This window comes from Chroicocephalus ridibundus, chromosome Z, assembly GCF_963924245.1.
Source record: "Chroicocephalus ridibundus chromosome Z, bChrRid1.1, whole genome shotgun sequence".
Taxonomy (NCBI): domain Eukaryota; kingdom Metazoa; phylum Chordata; class Aves; order Charadriiformes; family Laridae; genus Chroicocephalus; species Chroicocephalus ridibundus.
Window position 1 is genome coordinate 20404565 of NC_086316.1, and position 23145 is coordinate 20427709.

A 23145-nucleotide genomic window follows, 5' to 3' on the forward strand; every position below is an offset into this window, starting at 1 on the left:
CATCCTCAAGTCCTCTCAGCCTAAACACTGCTGTAAACCACAATGGAAAAACAGCTTTGAAGTATTCCCAGTAGCAATCTTGGAATTCCTTCAAGTATATTGAGATTTTGTTAGAAATTGAATTGCCAGTGTAATCCATCTTCCTTGTGAGAAAAGATTCAGATAAAGAGCTGGAGCCTAGCAGCATTAAGTATTAGAACATCCCTTTAAATCAATAAGCTACAAATCTGGCAGCGCATTCATGCAATGCCCAGTGCTACACTAAAGTGGCTTTAGTGCTGAAACAGCATTACTAATAGCACATCCCCAACACGGATAAGCAGTTGAGTGATGCAGTAACCCAAATTACACGGGGCCTTACCTAGTTAAGTTTCACAAAAACATTTATATTGTACTGACGTAGATAAGAAGGCAAGTTTTTTTCCTTTTTTTTTTCCTCTTTTTTTTTTTTTCAGATGACTTTCCAAATGTGGTTATAGAAGGCATTCTACATGGAATATTTTATCCTCATTTACTGCCCAGGTAGAAGTGACGCGTGCCTAGAAGAAGCCGAATCAAGTCTCCGAGTCATGTTTAGTGGAATTAACAGGAATAAAACTCTGTGATGTGAAAAATCATGCTCAGAAGCAAGAGGCACAACCTCACTTTAAGTTCAAGCATTTTATCTTTTTAAATAAAATCAATGTCACTACAATTGCTGCTTTTAAAAAAAAAGATATGGAAACAGTATTGAAGTTATTTATACCTTCTATATATTGACATGCTCTAACTATTTAACACTAAAAGCTGAAAGTCATACACTGAATTACACTAACCTTTGAATAGAACTGAAAGCTTTACTAATTATTTCTATGATTACTATCATAAATTACACTAAACCTTGTTGCACCAGGATTTTTCCAAGCACATTACCCATTGCTGGCAGTGGATGGATCAAAAGTGCTGGCACTGAAGAGAGTATGTGAGAAATTGCCAAAAAAAAAAAAAAAATTAAAGCAAGAAGAAATTGAAAGGGACTTAAAAGAATTTTATTCATTTTTCTTAAATTATTTTGAATCTGCTTCTTAATATCAGGTTGGAAAAGAACCAGTACAGGTGCATGGAGAGTTTCTATTGTAAAACATGCTTCCATATTCTGAAATACATAGTGCTCTCAGGAAATTTTCTAGATGTCAGTTGAAATGATTTTATCTACCAGGGGATTTTACATGGCATTGATGCGTCTCCATTCAGTTATGACACCTAATCTGTTTGCGTGTTTACTCTTCACCTCAACTTGCAGACTGTATTCCATATCTTAACATTTTATTACTCACAGAGCATACAACTCTGTGGTAATCTAAAGCAAGAATATGATTAAGTAGTAAAATGATAAAACTAAAACTGATATATATACGCGCTAGTATGTATTTGTTCAGGTTTAACTGGAAATTTGTATGTGTTACTGGACATTACAAAATAAATTACTAGAACTTGAATGTACCACTTCAGTGTCTTTGTTGTGCATTTGTATTCAAACAAGACATTTCTCTGAGCTTGTGCCATCAGAGATGGGTCTCGCAGATATCTCCACATGAAGCATGAGAAAATACCTGGGTGTCTGCTCATTTAAGACCCTCAGCACCATGCTATCTGCACATGCTAGGCTTTTCCCTCGCGGGGTGGAGAAATTCAGCGTAACTGAACAGCCAGTGAGTCACTGGAGTCATCAGAGGAAGGGCCGGTTGCACAAAAGCCATGATAGCAAAGACAGACATGACCAGAAGCCTGATCCTGGAGACACAGGCGTTTCCTCCTGATGACTACAAAACCTGTTTTAAAGCTGCTTGGGGACGGTGAAAAGCTGTGACTGGCAGAAAAGGTAGGCCTGTGGCTGCAGCATCTGTTCAGGCAGCAGCACTCTGTGCTGTCTGTGGTACCAACCTCCAGGAAAATTTTCGGCTACTAGCGGAAAGCTACTTGGGCGAGGGAGTCTAAGGCATTCTTGCTGTTACTGTCTAACGCTGCTTCCCAGTGAATTTTACTTCAAACGGTTAACAGAAAGAAACATGAACAGGGGTAGAACAGAAGTCTGATTGCCTAGTACTGGGCAAATTTAGAGGCTCTTGACAAGTTCTTCTCTAGCTCTGTTTTAAAGAGGGCGATAATCCTTTCATGAGTCTTTGACAAAAAGTGTCAGTATTTACCTTCTGGAGAAGCCCCAGGACTGTGGGTGGTGAACCAGCAGAAGCCCGCCCTGTAACTACACCTGAGGCAAATCCCTGCCCACAGCGTTCTCCTGTTTCCTTGCACAGGGGTGCCAGTCGGTTCCTACAAGCTCTGTGCTGTAGTACCCACTCCTCCCCTGCACCACTCAACGTCTGGGCACCTCACGTGGGCAGGACACCCTCAGGACACCTACAAAGATAAGCTGTGTGCTGCCTGCAGTGCAGGTGGATGAATCCTTCATCAGATCTTGGCATTGGCTCTTCTATCTTGAGTTCAAAAACACTGGAAACTCAGGAGAAAAAGTCCCCATCTCTATCCTGTGGGGTACTACGTAACTCACTAAGGAGCCTAACAAACGCAGCTGCCTCTAAGAGGTACATTATGCTGACCTTGTTCAAAAGCTACCAGTTAAGATGGATTAAAAGTTATTTAAGAAGCATTACAAAAATAACGAATGTACAGTCGCATCTCTGACATACAGCAAAACTGCAAGAAAAAGCACGGAGCTTTATCATAAATAACATTAGCTAGCTGTTATAAAATCCACTGTGCTGTAAAACAAGGACCCCTCTACTTTAATCAGTTACTAACTGATGATCTTACTTAATGAGAGACAGAGCTGCTCTTTCTTGGTTACAGCATTGTATCTGAATACTGTGGTTTTTTGAAAGACAGCGGGGACTTTATCTTGCACATTAAGATCAGAGAAATTTAGCCTCCCTGCTCTAACCTTACAACCTCATTTCCTGGAAAGGAGCACCCCCTGCATATTTGGCAGAATCAGCAGAGGTAAGAAGAAAAGGCCTTTGGTGGGGGGAATAGAAAAAGCTCTTCATTAAGTATTCATTTGAAATCAAAGTTTATTTATTCAAAACAATTCTCTATTTTACTTTTTTTTCATTTTTAAAAATGCTGATACTGTTACAGAAAATAATATTTTCAGTTGAAAGGAAGAAACAAATACTGCAAAAACTTCCAAAGATAATAAAATGACTGTATTTCAAACCTTGAAAAAATAGAAGTACTTCTAAAATTTTTCATGAAAGACTTTTTCTGCAAGATCTAGGATTTAGTGGGATATGTCTTGAATTTCAAGGAGTGACAGCTCCACCAAGTTGTTATAGAAATGGTTGTATCTTTTATGTATTTAGCAAATTGTAGGTATTGTCTAAATATAGCCTTGTATGTTTTGAAGAGAAAACTCAATGGATAGTTAAGATCAGTCAAAAAGAGGCCTTAAAGCAAAGTGACTAGGTTTTACTTTCCATTCTGACTGTTGGTCTTACCAGTCACCTACTTCAACCACAAATGGTTCTTTTACAGTTATTTTGCCACTGTTCACAATCACACAGTCTTGAAGGGGCTGGTCGTGTTCATCTGTCTGCTGTAGTTCTATCAAGTGCACCACAGACTGTTAAAACAGAAAAAAAAAAAAGTTCAGTTTAGCCAAGGAAACTCCAGTGGCTCACGTCTGGTACCAGGTAAACAACTAAGTGCCCCTAGCATTATTATTTATTAAGCAACTTCTGAACAAGGGCCTTTACCCTGTTGAGTTCCCACATGCTTCCCCCCCCCCCCCTACATTAACAGTTGTGCCACTCTGCAACCCACACACAGTTGGCAGAAGCACATGGAAGGCTGTTTGTCCTTCTACAAAAACTTTCAGCCAACAAAAATATAAAGAAGGGGCAACTGAAAACACCCTTTCAGCTGATCAGTCTAGCACATACAAGGTCTATCTGTAGCCTATGAGCAGAAAGTGAATCCAGAGATCATAAAGGATGAGCAGTAATTATTTTTCTAATGATACAGCATAACTGTGCTTCAAGAAACCTGATGACTGCTCTTATCTTTAGTATAACACATACACAGATTTCAAGCGCGGTACCATGCTCTCCAGTCAAACAGGTACACATACTGGCCTCAGGCCAGGCAACTAATTTAAGCAGAATTTTTAAAGGGCAAAATTCAGTTAGGAATACTGACAACCTCGCTTTGGATATCTGTCCATTAATCTAACTAAACTAGAATTTAGTCTAAATCTCTCCTCAAAAATTTCCAGCTACTACTGCAGCTCCTGAGAATTGAATTCAATATGAACGTGGGAGTGGGGGGCAAGTGCTCTGATGAGGTTTTCGAACTCCTCAAAGAACTGGTCAGTGCAGCAGCTCATGTTTTCCCCATTCATTTCAAAATAGAGATTAAATGGAATAATTTTAAAAAGGAAAGCCAGACGACTAAAATTATAATGACTTTAAGTGCCAGTTTAAAACTTAAATTGTATTTGGCCTTTGTGTACAATTTGAGGGAATTAACTATTTTTTTTCTTTTTAAACAGATCTGAAAATGTGTCTTTGTGTATTTTACATTCACACGCTTCTAAAAACCCTAACAGTGAAAGCATTATCTATAACTGGCACAGCCTCCAAAATTAGATTTTAGCTTGTAGAAATACAATTATTTCATGGCTAACAGCATTAGTGAAAGGGGGACCTGAACTTATTCCATTTGTAATCTGCAAAGGTGTCAGTGTTGATTTCAGCGGTTAGTGGTCTGAAACAAGAGCCGTGAAAACCAAAGGCACGATTTAAGTTTCCATTTCTGCAGTCACCATTTGCTATTTCAGTTCTAAATCCTCCAGCTCCAGGCTCTTCATGTTTTCTACCATGTACATATTAGATAAACACTCAATTGTTTTGAGCCACAATGGTGTAAATTACACTAACACAGATATAACACGGCAGAATTTGTCCAGATTTTCTTGGATTAACCTTGTCACGACTTTTGGCTTACCATTCCATCAAGGACTTTGCCAAATACTACATGTTTTCCATCTAACCAGGAAGGCTTTGTCACACTGATGAAGAACTGGGATCCATTGGTGTCTGGGCCGGAATTAGCCATGCTAACCCATCCAATTCCATAGTGTTTGAGCTTGAAGTTCTCATCTGGAAACCTTTCTCCATAGATGCTTCTTCCTATGACATAAAATACGAAAGCACACTTAAAAAAAAAAAAAAAACAACCAAAAAACCTGACTTTTTGTTCAAAAGTGGGCAAAACAAAATATAAATTCAGGACTTGAAGATTCATTGTTTGAATATGTACAGCAACATCACCGTTCCATCATCAGTGATTCCATAACTAAAAGCATTTTGTGTGTAAAGAAAAAGGTATGCTAAACACCGCATGTAAGGAGAGAATATTTAGAGCTGATGATGCTTTATCCTTTGAATTTAACAGGCAAGCTGACAGGTCCTGTTTATATACATCACTGAACAACAGAATACTTCACCCTGTTCAACAAATTTAAATTACATAATTATGGCCACTAAAAATAAGTTTGCCATGTTTTGTGACAATTTTAGCCTTTGCTTTTACAACTTTTCCTCCTAATAAGAAATTGTTTTAGACATGTTAAGAAACGTATGAAGACCAAAAATGGAAGTTAGCCTAAAAGACTCAGTGTGGATTTGTACTATCATTACATAAGGATTTTGATGTTTCTAAGATAGTTCAGAAGAGAAAACATTTTCAGTCACATTTAAACCCCCATCACTTTGAAAAGAGAAGGCTGTCTGTCTCATTTCTTATTTGTACAGTGCCTAGCACAACGGGGACACTGCTCACCTTTAATGCTAAAACCCTGTCTTTGGTATTTTAGCCTTTCCCATTGTTTGCTGCAAGGAAAAGGAATGTGTGTTTCCCATTCTGTCCCAGCGGGTAAATCACTAACATTTTATGCAGAAAGTTCAAATTGTAGCACATAAAGAATGGGTGTGTAAAGGAAGAGAAGAAATCAGAAGCTAGAATGCATGCAACACAAGAGATGATGCACTGGGATTGCTGTTCTTAGTGGACTGAAGTAGTCTCGTGGAGGCTTGGCAGGGAGAAGTGATACACACAGCCAGAACTCACACCACCAGTAAATTCATTGTTTTAATTTCAGTAAGAGAAAAGAGAGGGGCATGACCTTCATTTTCTAATTTCTCTACCCCTTTTTGAAATTCCCTCCCATCGCACATTTCAGGAGGTTCCACAGAACTGGCTGACCTGAGGGCAGAAAGGACACAGCCTACTCCTTCCCTACCTGCCTTCCCTCTACGTGCTTTCACTGTTTCATCACAGATTAGTTTTCTGCTGGATGACTTGAACTGGTTCACGTGTACATGCAATCAGTCAGTGCCTCAGGGAAGGAACGCTGTTGCAAAGCCAGAGCAGGGGAAGGGCAGAGACGTCCATCTTTTGGAGACAGGATGTTGTAGGAGCAGCTCCGCTGATCACGTGGGTCCAGCCCACCACGCAAAGCCATGCTTCTTGAAGAGGGACAAGTCACTGACAGAAAAGAGCTATCTGCAAAAATTGAGGACAAAGGAAGCTCTACACGTACTTATTATAATCAGGTAATCAAATAATTGCAGCTTATGTTCCAAGATGCCTGGAAAAGTACTAGATGCTCTAAAACAAATGTTGGTTGTTTTTTTTTGGACTTATGTGAGCTGAAAGAATGAGAGAATAAGCTGTTTTGCCCATCTTTTCAGCAGACATTCAAAGAAAGGAAAGGGAACCTGGAAGATACTAAGCATGTTACCTCCTGATCCATCTCCAGCTGTAAAGTCTCCTCCTTGAATCATGAAGTCTTTGATCACACGATGAAATTTACTTCCTTTGTATCCATATCCTCTCTAAGAAAATGAAATAATTCTTTAAATGAACACAACATCCGGTTCCATACAGTCATACGGAAATGCACATGTGGTGAATGGCCAGATTTCACAGAATATACCACCACTGGAGACAAATACTGGCAAGAAACAAATTAAACTGAGACGCAGGTGAATGCAGCTAGGCTGCACTGCCACAAAGCAGGTATTATTCAGGTGACCAAAGCCACTGTCTTATTTGACTGGTATCTGACCACAGAACCTCTACACGCCAGAACTGCATGGCAGGGACAGATTGAGGTGGCGATACCCAACACCTCATAATTACATCTCATGAAACAAGCCCCAAGGACCTGAGAAGACACACACCAGTGCACAGCCTTGGGGATGGCACTCTTGCACAGGCTCCACTGAGTTAAGATCAACAGTTCAGAATGGAAACAGCATTAAACAAATATTTACTTCCCAATCCAAACTTCAGTACACATTGGAAGAAAACTGCAAACATACTTCTCCAGTTGCCAGCGCAATGAAGTTCTCCACAGTCTTTGGCACAACTTTTCCAAACAATCCAATTACAATTCTGCCAACATCTTTGTCTCCAATCTTCACATCAAAGAACACCTGAACATTTTTGTGAAGAGAACAAAAGTGATACAAACATGAGCACAACAAAAGGCCAAGCTTCTGAAAGCTAACGTGGTAAGAAATACTTGTGGCTGGTCTACATTAATAGGATCCTCCAATTCCTAAGGATGCTGTTCAAGAAAAATGCTTTCACAGCTACCAAATTCAGATTATGCAGAAAACTCTTTGAGAACTGGTGACTATACATTTTGATTCTTTTTGCTTTGAAGGGCTCAATGAGACTGCTGTATCACAAATTTGAAAGTAGCATTCAAGAAGATTTTTCCCATACATGCATGTCTTTAAAGCTGTACAGAAAAGATCAAATCTGAAAGTAAGGAAAAGCAATGATACTATTCCAGCATGGTGAACAATAACAATAAACTATAGTACTGACACTCCCCACAATTGATAGTTTGCTATCCACTCACAATCTTTACTCCTCCAGGCATTAGCATGTGTGTGATTAAGTATAGGCAAAAGCCTAAATAAATTTCATTAAATTGACAAACAGCGGGAAGAAAATCCGATGGCTCAGGCAAGGAGTCACTTTCCTAAATATGAATTCAAACCTGATAAAGAAATAACCAGGCTACATTATTCCGATGATTGCCTAAAAGTTTCAACATTAACATTGCTAAAAAACAACTTCAAAAAGGCAAATGAGTTATAAAGCATTTTAATATAGTTCAGAATATACGAATGCATATTTGAACGTGCAAAAATGTTCCAACAATTAACTGAAAATAGGAACAGCTGTCAGGAAATGAGGCATTTTGAAGTTCTGAAAAAGTTACATAGAGACTATTACAACTTCTAGGAAACAGCAATGCGTATGCCTATGATGTGGTATTTGCTGTTCCTTGTGGCACTCGACCAAGTATTACTTGTCTGCAATGCTAAGAAATTAGTCCAATGATGATAATAAATGACCACAGTCTCTCCAATGTGAATGCCTCTTTCACGCTCTCCTACTAAACATTTCTACTGTTTCTTGATCTTCCATGTGGTTTCGACTGTTGAACTTTTGGCTAACGCTATAAAAGCGCCATAAAGAAAATAAAATTCCTTTTGATACACCTCATTCATTTCCTTGGCACTTGGCACTAAACAACATACTTCTTAAATGTGTGGCTCCCAAAGTATTAACAGCACACTTTCACTAACTTCTTAACCTTTTTTTAGACACACTTCTCTGAATTTTGCCGGCAGGGCTATCCAGGTAAGGGTTATTGCCTGCCTACATTTTCTAAATGCACCTTATTTTGCCTGGAAGTGTTGTCCTAGTAGAAGGACTGCCTGAAATAACACAAGCATATGAGAGTAACACAACCGAGGCTACCAAACAATGACTCCAGACAGCAGTAACATCAAACATTTTCACAGAGCACAATGGAGACAAGTCCCTCATACATGGTAAATCTAACCCAAGCAGGCGGCTTCATTCACGGCAGAGCTGCTTACCTGAGCTGCAAGACCAGTACTTCTAAAAAGCTTCGCTTCAGCTTATTCTACATTTGCGAACAAACAGTAAGTTCCCAGCTTCCTGTTAGCACTCCACATACCTGTGCTACGCCCTTGGTGATTTTTGGAAAGCTCTGCACTTCCTAATTATGCACTACATAAGGTGTCTGTGCGTATTTCTGGACAGGAAATCAAATATGGAAATATTTGGTAGCCCTAGATGCAATTTTTGCATAAAGAAGCCATGTCCTCTTAAGCATATTTCCTCAAGTTCTCTGCAAACTCAGTAAGCATGGAGACTCTAGTGAGCTGGTCAACACAGCAGTCTCAAATCTCAAAAAAGATCTGGCCTGATTCTTCACCAGACTCTTAAAGAAAATAAATATCATAAATTTTCAGTCTTATTAACATTTATATATATATATATATTTAATCTTATTTGCAATTTGTGTAAGTATTTCAAGACTGAAACGAAAAAGAGTCCACCAGTAAGAGTGGCTGGCTCTCATAACATATTCATATATAATTTACGGAAGATGGTGTATATCAAAAAGAAAAAAACATCCAAGCCTATTCAATTATCGGAGGGGGGGGAGGGAAACCGACTGTGAAAGAAAGATTTCAGGATTCCTAAAGACTGGGTAATATAATGACAAATGAACTCCTGATAAGTGCAAAATACTGCATGTGGAAGAGGACTACACAGCTGCAACCACGGGTCCCAAATCAGCTACAACTCAGAAAAGACATCTGGGGTCACCCTGAGCAGCCTGATGAAAAGTTTGGCCCTGGGCTTGTGAAGGTCAGAGAAGGGAAATGAATGTTAGAAATAATTAAAAATGGGTAAGAACAAGAGATGGGCACAGTATACACCTGCACTGCGCACTCAGAGTATGAGTGCTGCATGTAATCCTGGCTTCTCTATTGCAGAACGATAAAATCAACTTTAAAAAGGTAGAGAAAAGGGAAGCACAGATGCTCAAGGACCTGGAATACCTTTCACATGAAGAAAGATTAAATAAAACTATGCAAGCTGGGAGAGAGAAAACTGGTGTGATTTGATGAGCTCTGTAAAGTTACGAGTGGCTTGGACAAAGAAAATGGGCGGCTGCAATACTCTGTGTCCCACAACGTAAGAATCAGAAAAGAGCATAAAATGAAATCCCAGGCAGAAGGTCCAAAGAAGCAAAGTACTTTATGCATAATTAAACTGGAATATATTGCCAGAAGACAACTTGGAGGCTGAAACGTATGAGATTTACTGCGACACCAAAAAAATAACCAAACTCATGATGGCAATAAGACTGCAGACAACTATAGACAATGGTGGCAATGGAGTCCAGATATAAAGGCACAGCTTATGAAGCTGAGGAAGCAGATCTGCCCCTGCCCTGTCACACTTCCACGAGTGGATGTCTATCTCACCACGAGCACGACGCTCACTCCTGAGTGCAGGTGAAGAGGTGGAAACACCTAATCCCTACTTCACCCAAAGCTGGGGCAGACGTCCCACTTCCTGAACCAGCAAAAACTTTCTGGAAAGCACTGGTGGCGTGTTGCGATTACCAGGTCCATGCCCGTGGAGGTGGCCTGGCTGGTGAGCCCATCTCTTGGGCCCTGCCATCTGCCATCGCCGCGGGCACCATCCTGCCCAGCAAGGAGACGGGCCACACTGGGCCACGCTGGGCGACGCCGGCAGCTCTGCTGGCAGCCGGCTCTGAGGCACCACGGGCTTCAGCCCAGCTTTTAACCCACACCAGGCACCCAGGCCTGTCACGAGCAGGACCGAGTGGGGAAGAAAGGGAAAATACAGTGACAGCTCGGGACACACACAGTTTCACCAAAGATGGGGACAGACAGACACACACACAAAAACTAAGCCCAGCACAGCTAAGTGGTTACAGCCAGCGCAGACACCTCCACACAGCCCCAGACAGACCGCCGATGGCGACAGCGGAGAGCGAGGATGTAATTACGGATTTTAAAGTCACCAGATGCAGGCTGGGCTCACTGAAGAGTCTGAGGTGCGCCAGCGCCTACGGAAAGGGGCTATGCCTAAAGAGGTTTAAGAAAAAGAAGAAAAATAACAACCCCAAAACACTTATAAAGCGGGAAAGTTGAAGCATTTGTCCAAGCCCTCCTCAAACGCCACCCGCGCTGGGGCCTCCCTCCTGACCGGAATCCGGCCCGGGAAGGGGGGAGCCGGCGAGGGGCCGGTTTCACACTATAAAAGCAGGGTGAACGGCAGCCCCCGGCGCCTCGGTGACCGCCGACCCCGGGCCCCAAGCCGGCAGGAAAATCCCCCCCCTTCGGGTGCCCGCTGAGGAGCCGCCGCGGCCCCCTCACGTCCCACCGACCCCGACTCGCCTCAGGCCAGCGGCCGGGGGGAGGCTTCCCGGTCGGCAGAGCCGCGGGCGAGAGTCACCTTGGCTGTCACGCTGGGTCCTCTCTTCTTGAAGCCCTCAGCCGCCGGGGCCAGGAAGCAAAGGCAAGCGACAGCGCCGAGGAACGCCGCCGGCCCCCCGCCGGCCATGGCGCTGAGGCGAGCACTGCGGCGCCTGCGCCCGCCGCTGGGCGGGCGGCTCCTCCCGCGCCATGTGGCGGGGGGAGCGGCGGGGCGGTCAACCATCCGAGTCGCGGCCGGCGCTGGCGCTGCTTAGCCTCGGGGGGTGGATGGGAGGGGCGAGGCGCGAAGGGCCTGCGGAGCGCGGGCGCTGGAGTCCCTGCGGGGGCTGAGGTGGGAGACGGGGGAGGTGCGGTGCCTTTAGACCCCGCCGCTTTCGCCCGAGGGACTTTTCTATTTCTTGGGTACGGGGAGTTGCCAGGGTGAGCCCCGGGCCCCTAGCTGGGTTTGGGGGGGTGTGTGGGTGTGTGATGGTCGTGGTGCGCGGTCCTTGTGGGACGCGCGGGAAGCTGTGTGGCCTCCTCGGAGGCTCCGCCCGGGCAAACAGGAGCTGGAGGTACCTGCAAGGGGCGAAGTAGCCAAGTAGTCCTGCTGCGACTTCAGACGGTCCGTCTGCGTGGGGGGGGGGCGTTCCTCGAAGATCCCACGAGTGGGTGAAGTAGCCAGAACAGTAGATGCTCGGGGGATTTTGAAAGTGGATCGCTGATCTTTCATCTTTGGGATGTAAGGCCCTTGCGATACTTCTGGTTTCCTTTGTGTTAGCGCTAGAGGTGCACTGCTCGGCAGCACCCCAGCTGTGGGCAGTAACGGAGCTGCACCCAGCGAATTCATCAAACTTCCTTCCGAAGCTGTTGCGTGCCCTCCTCCCTGTCTAGCAAATTTCTTTACCTTTGGCACTGGCCTGTTACTTTCTCTGCTCAAAAATCATTTGCACTCAGGACCTGTCCCAAATGGTGTTGCTGCTACGGTCCCCAGAAAATTTGCAAATTGTAACACGCAGTTACGTTTGTGGCCTTCCAAGTGCCAGCATCTGAAATAAAAAATAGTGGACACAGATACGCTGCAAGCGGGAGGCAGACAGTGGCCTACGTAAACACGCTTGGGATTAAACTGAGCAGCAACTGTGTTTGGGGTATACAGCACGCAGCGCCTCGGTGGAGTTTGGTGCAGGTCGCAATGCCAGCCCAGAGCTCGGGTGGGGTGCCTGAGGGAGGACAAGCTCTGCGCCGCTACAGCTACACCATCATTGCTGCTGAGCCTCCTGCTTGAGCCACTGTCTCAGTTAGCGAATAAGTAGACACAATAGCTGAAAAGTTGATGTCTATAGTGTGCATTTCAGGTGGTCTGTGCAGTTGACCAAATGCCCACTATCAGTTGAAGGGTGTTGGGCATGCGCCCGCAACACATCTACTGGTTTAGTTTCACCTGACAGGGATCAGGTTGGTGCATGGCGAGACCTCTGCACTGAGCACCAGAGCACAGTAAGTGAGGGTGTTTGAAAGATCTACTTCAAAAGTGATCCAAAATAAAACATACCACAGACATCCACTAATGCTCATCTTTGACTATAGATGGGTCATAGACTGGTTTTTACAGGGGATGTCACTTTTCTGCTGTTTTCCATTCTGCCGCACATGCTGCCTACACTAGTGCATCTGAGCGCAATGAGATTTCTCATCAGATGACTGTAGTAAAAATTTGTTTCCCAGGCACAGCACAGAGTGGTGGTTCCTGATTCTACGTTACATAGCACATGAGCAGAAACACTAAATTATCATCTTGCTTAGTTGATGACTGACACAAATAGATCCCCATTCCTCAAGAGGTGTGAAATATCTGCGGTTGTAGCTCCTCGGTCAAAGAACCACCTGGACTAATCTACGGCTTAACTTTAGCACCTGACCTATGTGCAGGCATTTTGTAAAACTGAGGGCTTTACCAAAGCCCTGACCGTGGGGTTTCACTGTCAGCATAGAAGGCTGTGGGGCTTCAGAGCATGGTTCAAGACATTTACCCAGTTTCCCTGTAGCTAATTAGATCGGTTTGTCTTAGTCCTGAAACAAAACTAGTTCATGTGTATATAGGTGGTTAAAGTACTTCTTTGATCCCGTGGTCAGTGGTTGCTATATTTCACACTCATATTCTTCATTAAATAGAAAAGCAGGCCCAAAACTTCACTGTCTCTTATGCTAAACTCTTTGATATGTCAGTGCACTTTCAGAGAGTATGGGAGTATGAGAGTTTACTCAGAGTAAACTGAGTATGTGTTTATTTTCTCTGACGACTTGATAAGGTACTGAGAATTTAAGATTCATCTGCCTTCCTTGCATTGCATCACCGCATAATAGTTTTTTAATAGCTCTGGAGTTAAGATTTATTGCATAAATATAACAAAATCCACAGATATACTCATTCGTTGCAGTAGTTGGGTATAAACTTTAAAAGGACAGTATTATTGTATAAATATGTTAGAAAATAGTTAGGGATTTTAAGTAAATACTCACAGAAACCTTTTGCGGCCCATATGTACCTAATCACATAGATCTCAATAGTTAGAATCCAGAAGGTGAAAACTTAACATTTCCATCTGTCTTTATCACTACAATCTGTTTTATTACAGCTACCTATTCAGTATTTCTGTGCTCTGAAGTTGTAGTCGTTACGCTTACATTAAACCAGAAATGTTACAGACTGTTGAATGTTCAGAGGAATATGATGAAAATGGAAAAAAGTTCTGCATGGATCATATATGAGGGCATGTTAAAATTCTTCAGCACTTTGAAGGTAATATTTTTAGGTTTGCATTCAAATCATGAGGTGCAGAGGAACAAGCAATGAGCTGGAAAGACAAGAAAAGATGGTCTGGCTGGGCAGCTCCTTAATTCAGTACTCCTTAATATGGAAGGGCCTATTCAGTGCAGGTGTGCTGAACAGAACTATCCACAGTACTCCCCAGAGTTCCCTTTCAGTCTCTCAATAAAAAATGTTGGTGTTTGCAAGGATGGCTTCCCTCTTCATTGAAATGTAAATATGTTTCATCCATGTATAAGATGGTAGTATGCAGCAGGAAGAATGAAAAGAGCGGTTAATAGAGCTAAACAGACTTAAAAACAGCAAGATGAGACACGACCTGGTTTACATTATCTTGGGAAGTTTATGCACATTAATGATACTGATAAATCATTTTTTTGGAAGAAGATAAAACAATGTTTAAGGATGAAATCTCGAAGCAGAAACTTAATATGTTCAATGAAAACTCATTTTTACATGGAAAATCTCTTCCTGACACTGAAAGTACATGTTCTTTCTGTAGGAATTTGATGTCACAACTATCAAACTGAAAGTCCACAAAATCTAGACAAACAGTAGGCTTTGTACTAACTGTGAAAAGAATGAGATCCTTACAATAAAACTAGGGACCAATATGTAAAAATCTGTTATGACCTCTTTATTTTCCTGTTTTAATTATTCATAACTATCTTGAAGGTTTTGGAGGTCTCCGCAAACTTTACACGGACCAACTGAGTACAGTTGTCTGAGAGCTACACTGAACTCACTGTGGCTTTGCGCAGGGACAGTTGCTCTATACTAAAATAAAGTGCAAAATCGGGAGAGGGTCTACGACAGAAGACCATTCTTTCATGTTCTATCCTTCCTAGCCACGAACAATTTGTTCCCCTTCGGTGCAGCTGATTTGAAGACTGTTATCATTTCTCCCCTCAGTTTTCTCTTCTGTAGACTAAACAACCCCAATTCCTTCAATCTTTCCACATGGGTCAAATATTAGAGCAGGCATCAGTCGTCTGGCTGTGTAGTTTTTAGTTGAAGTGTTACCTTTACCCTTAAATGTGAGTAGAAGTTACGGATAATTTCTTGCTTTAAAAAAAAAAAATTGATCAAGTGACGTGAGGCTATTGTGACAAAAATTACATAGCCCATTAAAATAATGTGTTTAAACTATCTTGTGTTTGTAATATGGTGCACAGGACATTCTGCATTTTAGAGCTATCAGACCTGCATTATTTTGGTGCTTGCTGTCTTCTGAAGTAATCAAGCCGTTAAAAGAATAATTTGCTACTGTTTGACAGTCTTCAGTTTAAGTAATAGTATCTATAATGAAGTGTTTCATTGCTTCTGATGGGCTTTTTACAATTTAAAATGGGTAGAGAAGAGAGATATATTAAACGTATAGCATCTGACAGATTTTGATTTCTAGTAGTACTAGCATTGGCAGTAATTCTAGCACTTCTTTTCAGCACTACGGCATTTTAGTGAGCTATGATTTATTGTAGTAATAGAGAAATATTTCATATCCAAACTGCTCTAGTATATCATGTTATACAGGTAAAAAGAATTCTGGGCATGATATAGGTAATAATAATGCTTTATGGTTCTGTAGACACTTTCATCAGTGTTAACTGCTTGACAGCTGCCAGGATAAAACTTGGAGTAAGCTCTGTGTTCTGTAAGGCAGCTGTAACTGAGCTTTTATTTTCAGTTCCTCACTTTGAAATGAGTTTTTGATTCCAAACGTGAATCACTGAAAGTGTGTCATCTTTCCCATGCTTGATCTTTGTCCGTATTGCTTCATAATGCCATCATACTACTTGTCTTGGATTTTTAATGTATCACTGGCAGAGTAAAGTCTCATGTTTAAAGCCAAACTTTAATCCCATAAAGCCTAAGAAGTGACACCACTTCATCTTATACATTGTCTGTATTATAAAATGGTTAAAAGTTATAAAATATCAGGGCCATTGTGACTGCATATAATTCTAAGAGACAACAGTTTAAAAAAACAACTTAAGGTCCACAAATTCTAAGTCACTATATATGGCCTTCATGAATAATGAAGAAAGACGTTTATGGGGAGTTTTGTTTGTGTCTTTTTATCTTTTCCTTTGTGTGACTTCAGAAAGATGGAGTGTATCATATGTGCTGTCTCTTCTATTAAATCACTTGTAAAATGGCTTAGACTTCTCCTGTCATCTGGTGCACTTATGCAAAATAAATGTGCCCTATGCTCCGGATAAGTGTCTTCCTTTTGGTGAATAGTTCTTAAGCTTTTTAAATTTTGTATCCAAACACAATTTGAAGTGTCACCCTTTCCACTCTAATGGTCAAAACATTTATTTAGGTGATACTAGCAACGTGTTTTCAAAGTAGTGCAGCTGGAGCCAGAACCATTTTTGCTTTGAGCACATTTGTTTACAGGATATCAGAGCTATCTCTAATTGCACATCTCACTGCAGTGAGCATTTAGCACATAGTCATTCATTTGAATTCTGTTTTTCATACCATCAGCAGTTGCATAAGATTCCTTAGGGGAAAAGAAAAAAAAACTAATAGTAGAGCCTAGCTGTAAGGAAGTACATAGTCAGATTTCTTTGTTTTCAAGGCTGAAAACCTAAAACTTCTTTGTAGCACCTTAAAATTCTGTGCGTTTTTCTTTCTCTGATTATTCCTTACAATAAACATTCTAGTTCTCCAAACACTTTTGTACATCCCTTAACTGTAGCTGTGGTCTCTCTTCCATGGAACTGTTCACACCTAAAGCTAAATACTTGGGTGTTTGAAAAGTGTGCCTTTGTCCGTAGCTTTAATTTCCAGTAATCGGTACTTATAGCCTGGTAATGCCCAAAGGTACCAATCAGGATATACAACCTGTGGCTCTGGGCTCTTAAAAGAAAAGAGAAGAGAACTCCTTCCTTAAAAACGCTGATGGGAAGTTGAAAAAGTTGCGAAGCAACATCCCATGACATGACTATGGTGAAGAATTGATCTAGCTCTGCTCTTTTCATGTGAGATTTTTAATTATTATTAATATAGTTGTTGGGGGGGGGTGAGCAAGGGGGAAGTAGGGGAAGAAGGAAATAGGAAGAGTGAAACAGAGAAAGATCATGAATTGTTTAGGAGGTAAACAGTAGCAGAATATAAGTAACACGCAGAAGACGACTGACATACTAAGGATTGAGAAGGCATGCAAATGGGATTGGTCCCCACCTTCCAAATACCAGAGAAGATTGTAGTAGTCAAGAGGAAAAGCGGGGCTTACAGCTGTTGAAGAATAAAGTGCCAATGAACAAGTACAAGAGTTTTTCCTTTACCAGGCATAAAGAAAGCGGTCAGATGTTTAGAGAGCTTTTATATGAAAAGTGATAATTTTAAAAAAGACCAGGGTATCTAGAATGAGGGAGAAGGCTGCTTTGAGGATGGTTTTAAATGGACAAAAATATGTTGGTGGTTTGTTTCAAGATGCATGAAAGGAGAGAATAAATGATATTTCTCCAACTCACTCTGGAGCCTGCTGTGCTGACAGAAGTACGTTAGCTTATTAGTACAGGAAATATGGCTTAGAACATACAGAGAAAACAGACGTGTAGTTTCAGTGTCCCTGAAGTTCAGCATTGTTATTACCATGCTAAAAGTAGCATCTGATCAAGGACCCCATCTATCTAGTAGGTTTCTAATCAGTAAGATGCAGTGTTGCTGAAAAGATTAATTAATCTACTATCTTACAGAATACACTACATAAGAAAAATATCTTAAGCTACCTACAAAGATTTGGGTCTGGTTCTTCACCTGCATATTTCTTTTTAACTGTGAAAGAGATTTCATACACATACGCAGTTGCCTGCATACATTTGACTTAAGTACCAACCTATTTGTTGCATGTTTCAGCTCATTATGAAAATACACATTGGAGTAAAGAAAATATTTTATCAGAGCTGTAATATTCTTTCTGGAGATGTTGCCAATGAGAGATCAAATTTCTGAGAAATACATACCATGATCCTTTGTCTATACGAAATCATTTTTTGTAAATTTTTGTGTGTTAAATGTGTGCAGTAGCTAAAGGAACTCTGCCAGGATTAAGTAAGGATCTAGGAAAGGCCTCTAGTGCTGCCTACAAGATGAGCAGTAAGTGCTCACCTGTAGGCAAGTATTATATAGGTGGTGTTTTTCCTTAATATCTTTTATTTGAACAGTGTTAGAGACAATTATATGTAAAGTCCTGTACAGTGATCAGTGTTAAGAATTTCTATGTCGCAGCGTCTAGGAAAGTATGATGGTTTCTCACATTTAAAAAAAAACCAGTATCCTGACTAGCACAACATAGTAACTCGGCACGTATTAACATTTTAGTGGTGTTTGTGTGGGTTCTGCAGCATTCAAATGAATGCCATTGAAGCTATTCTTTGTTTCCCTCTCTGTTATATATTCTAAATGGATTCTTCCTATTCTAAGTGTTTTATTTTATAAAAATCCTACTCTAGAGGGCTTTGTAAATTCTACACTTTTTGCCCAGTAACTTGTTACAGCAGTCACCATTGTATTTCATCATGGGGTTTTTCATAATGCTGGTAATGAATGGTAATGTGAGTGTGTTATTTCTGAGAAAGCAATTCTAGATAATTTGGAAATAATTCTGATTCTCAGTTTTGGAGAGATGCACTGATGGCTGTAGGACCCTTTATATGTACAAGTCAGATGTTCACAGGTGCCTGAAGGACCTCAACGTTGAATTTCCATTATCAAAAGAAGAACCAAGACGTCTGATATGAAAAGCTGGGAATTTTAAACACCTTGTTCGCTTTTGGAAAGGAGCTTTCAGCGATTGGGGAATTTTTCAGTATTGTTTTTAGACTTTACAGGGTTAAGCTAGTAGAAAAGAGTAGTGTTTTAAAGATATTTTTTTAAAGTGTCAGCAGCCCACCTAAGCCCTGAAGACTACACAAAACATTTTAAAACAAGAATGTCTTACAAAATACATAGAATATACATAATGCATAGAAATGCAATTGTCTGGAATGACAATTTGCTCATACTGCTGTCACTTCTTAATATTTAATTCATCAGAAACCAATGCTGATTACATGTTTTCTGCTTGCCATTTTTGTTCGCTGTATTTCCTGTGAAGCAAGAATGCTAAGCATTAACTGTATGTACTTGCTCTTAGTACCTTGCCTTTAAGTGTTTTACTGATTTTCAGTTTTATCATCTATTGATATGAAGCATTGTAACATCAAAGAAAAAGTGGAAACAGTCTGGGGAATTTAAATTGGTGTGAATAAATATAACAGGTCTCTGATCAACCTGATCTAGTTGAAGATGTCACTGCTTATTGCAGGGGGGTTGAACTAGATGACCTTTAAAGGTCTTTTCCATCCCAAACCATTCTTTGATTCTACAGAAAGGAATTAAATTTGTGACTGCAAGCAAAAGAACCTGGGATAAAGAGCTCAAGGATCAGATGTGTTAATATCATTTTACTGGGAAATGCTTTCAGAAATATGACTTCATACGTTTTTTTACATTCTAAAATGCTTAGTGTAATTGTAATGCCATTGAAAAGTTTGTTATTTCTTCAGTCTTTAGGTTGCTTATACTTTGCTGGATGCCATATTTTCTCTCTGTCTGAAAGCACACCTTAATTACATAATGTTTTGGATGGCACATCTCAGAGAGTTTTGGTTGACAAAGGAATGATTTGGAGGGTGAAACAGATTACAGAATCCCATTTATATTATTTAATCCATTAAATCCTAGATAATCCTCATTAGAGGCCCAAAAGCCTTACATTGATTATTGTTTTTCAGTTCAAAATAGACTTCTGTGGATTTAACTCAAATCCCATAAATGCTACCTGGAAGCTGATTTATTTTTATGTCAGTTTTTACACATTTTAAAATATGGCCCTGGTTTCTAGCAGAAGGAGCGGCAGAGTAGAAACAGAGCAGATGTTTCTCTGATTATATCTAGGGATATGTCAATGGTATTCTTAGAAATAGAGAAATTTTGGCTTGGCAAACTACTGGTGGCATTTTTCTCCTCATTAAAACATCAGATTGATAAAGTCCATGTACTATTCTGTTCCAAAATGTTCAGGCTTCTTTAAACATTAGCATTCTTATGATTTCATTGGCACTGCAGGCTTCTAGGGAAGTCACTTTTTACAGATCTCTTCCTTCACATCTTTCCTTCCATCAACCTGACAAGTGAGAAAAAAGTCACCCGTAAGACTGCCAGTTGTGGCTGCTGCTAAAGGCAAGGGATTACAGTGAATACTTAAAATTCAGTTCCAGGAAAGCTTTTTCCTTTTTGGGGCTATGCCCTGTCTCTCTCCCAGTTGACAGAAAAGCCAGCACTTTCTTAGATTTAGCAATGTTCTGTGTCAAAATTCTCTAACTTCAGAGAGCGTAGCCAGAGAAGTGACAGCTTTATATGTATCCCTTTGTAGGAGACCTCAGTAGTGTTGTAAATCCGAAGTTTATTCACAACTGTTGTGCTCATACGTTGCTATAAAAGCAGACTGATATATCATGTGACATGCAAACTACTGTTTTCACACTTAGGACACCAATCTGTAAATTTGAACCAGTAAATCTTCTTGAAAGTGACGACAAAATTGGTACTCGTTTCATAAACACATTGGCTATGTATATTATGTCTAATGCAGCAAATGTTCCCCTAGAGGATAAACAATGTCATCCACAGTTAAAGTGTTGTCTTTTAATGACACGCTTCATAAATTATAATGTCATTAGGAAATTAGATTCAAACCATTTAGAAAAGCAAAATGAGTGTTTGAAATGTAAATTAGAACTTGGATCTTTTTTTGTGCCTCTTTAGCATCAGTGTAAACTCAGTTCTTACAAATTGGTGTTTGCCTCTGTCAAAGCAGGATACTCAAGAGCACATGAACAGCGCGTTGGTGAAGCCTTCCAGCAGGGGTGTCCTTGTTGGCTGACCTTTTCTTCTCTCTGTCTTCTGTCTGTGATGCTTCCCCATTAATTGCATTTTCTGTCTGAGTAGGATTTCTACGTTTGGTAGTGTAGGATTTGGACATTTGGCAGCCTGTAAGGATCAGCTTGGCTAAGGACGTTTTTTTCTAGTGAGACTAGGAGTGTCCACATGTGGTCTCTTCTGCCAGAATGTATGAGTGGTAGAAGAGACGTTTCACAGCTATGATCTGATTAAATGAAGCTTATCCATAGTTGTGTCTGAACCTCTTACCAGTTCAAATACAGAGACGTGATTCATGCTTCTTCCTTCAGACCTAGAATAGGCCCCCATGACTACAGATAGTATCACAAGTTGTATTTCAGCCATAACACGAATGACCAAAATTGTCAGGTGTCCCAATCCTGACCTCCAGAGGAAAATAAGATGACCATGACTTTCAGATGAATTCATTAGAAAGAACTCCTCTGTGAAAGCTGGGTCAGGAGCAGGTCATCTGTGAGGGACAGGTAAGAAGACCGGCACAAGTTCATACTGTGGCAAGCTGGAATAAACATGACGTTAAAGCTTCGGGTTCCCTTCCCTTCTCTTCCCTTTCCACTGACTTTTTCAGAGATTCACAAAAAGTTTTAGCTCATTTGCCTGCACAGTGACTTATATCACTACCTCATTGCTACACAGAGATCAGTTGCAGGCCCCATCTGTATTTTTCAAAAGTTACTGTTTTGGGAGAGTGACGAGTCCTCACTGCAGCAGCTCCCAGCAGTACAGTGACAACTGTTTCCCTATCATCCAGTGGATGCGATTGCTTCTGCTATTAAGACATCAGGATGCTGACAAGAAATCAAGTGGAACTAGCTCATCCTGAATCACAGCAAGGTCAAAATTGTGCTGTGAGATAATGCTTTGAATACCTGTCTGAGATACTGTTTCCAGCAGTATACAGACCTCTGTGTCACTCTATGAAGCCTTGGCATCCTGTCTGAAATTGGATAACCAGCTAGTGTCACTATCCACAAATGCCTTATTTAACGTTTAGCTTGCCTGGAAACTTTGTCTCTCCCTGCTCGGCAAGGACCTGATAAAGCAAACAGTGAATTTTGTTAAGATCTTAAACAAATCTCAGCTGCTTCAGTTGAAGCTGGTTGGCTGAGCATGTTAGGAGCCCATCAGGCACTGAGCTCATAGCCAGCTTTGCATCTGCTTTTCCAACAGGATCATCTTCAAAGTCCTGAATTGTCTGAGTGAGTTGAATGAGGTAGAAAGCAGTTCTCCTTCCCTAAACCTGTGCTTCGTCACCTATTAATGTTTCCTTTCTGTATCTACCTAGCAGTAATGTCAGCAAAACAAGAAAATCTAATAGCAAGTATATTTTCAAATGATCTTTACAGGCATTCAAAGCTACAGAAGCTAAAGTCATGCCTTGGAGGGGAAAAAACAAAACAAAACAAAACAAAGCTTATGGCATGAGTAATCCCAGCTGTTGTCAGTAATATCATGTGCTATTGCTGATATCATGCAGGTAATGGCTATAAGACTGACCACATGGGTAAATGGTTGAAATCAGTTAAATTATTTGCTTGATTCTAAAATTGTAGTCCACTAACCAGTTGCAAATTGTCTGTATTTTGTTTTCTGAATAACAGATGTGTTTGGAAGGCATCGTATTTCAGAATAATAAGACTGTTTTTAACAGAACCCTGGGCTTCACAAGGAAGTGTTTTTCAGAATTGGCTTGGGGAGGGAAGAAGAGGTCTTTTAGATACACCATTGTCTTTGCAAAGAATGCAGCTACAGCTCCTTTCTCAGGGAAATGAGAAATGATCATATATGATTATACATAGCTATAGTTCATGAGCTGTGGGCTGTATTATTATGAACATTATCCCTACAAACATTAAAAGGTAGCAGACCCTAGTTATTGGCAGCTGCCATTCCTGAAGCAGGAGAAATTAGGATACTCCAGGTAAGAGGACCCTGTGACTGAGGAGCAGGAAAAAGGCTTCGCACACTGTCACAGCCATCTCTGACACA

The 23145-nt window shown here is 40.8% G+C and overlaps 2 protein-coding genes across 7 annotated transcripts in view; one reads left to right on the forward strand and one right to left on the reverse strand.

The window, feature by feature from the left end:
• Positions 1 to 1482, forward strand: part of SNX24 (sorting nexin 24) — a 90641-nt gene extending 89159 nt beyond the window's left edge. For all 6 annotated transcript variants that reach the window (XM_063319706.1, XM_063319711.1, XM_063319707.1 and 3 more), the window contains one exon: positions 456 to 1482. In XM_063319706.1, coding sequence (XP_063175776.1) covers positions 456 to 526 — 71 coding nt within the window. In that variant the 3' untranslated portion in view covers positions 527 to 1482. The remainder of the gene's footprint in view (positions 1 to 455) is intronic.
• Positions 1483 to 3050: 1568 nt separating this feature from the next.
• Positions 3051 to 11598, reverse strand: PPIC (peptidylprolyl isomerase C). Its single transcript, XM_063319705.1, has 5 exons — positions 11389 to 11598; positions 7383 to 7496; positions 6800 to 6893; positions 5002 to 5186; positions 3051 to 3619 (listed from the first exon to the last, which is right to left on the reverse strand). Exons 1-5 carry the CDS (start codon positions 11590 to 11592, stop codon positions 3491 to 3493), a joined length of 726 nt encoding a protein of 241 aa, XP_063175775.1. The 5' UTR covers positions 11593 to 11598; the 3' UTR covers positions 3051 to 3490.
• Between the last annotated feature and the right edge of the window lie 11547 nt (positions 11599 to 23145).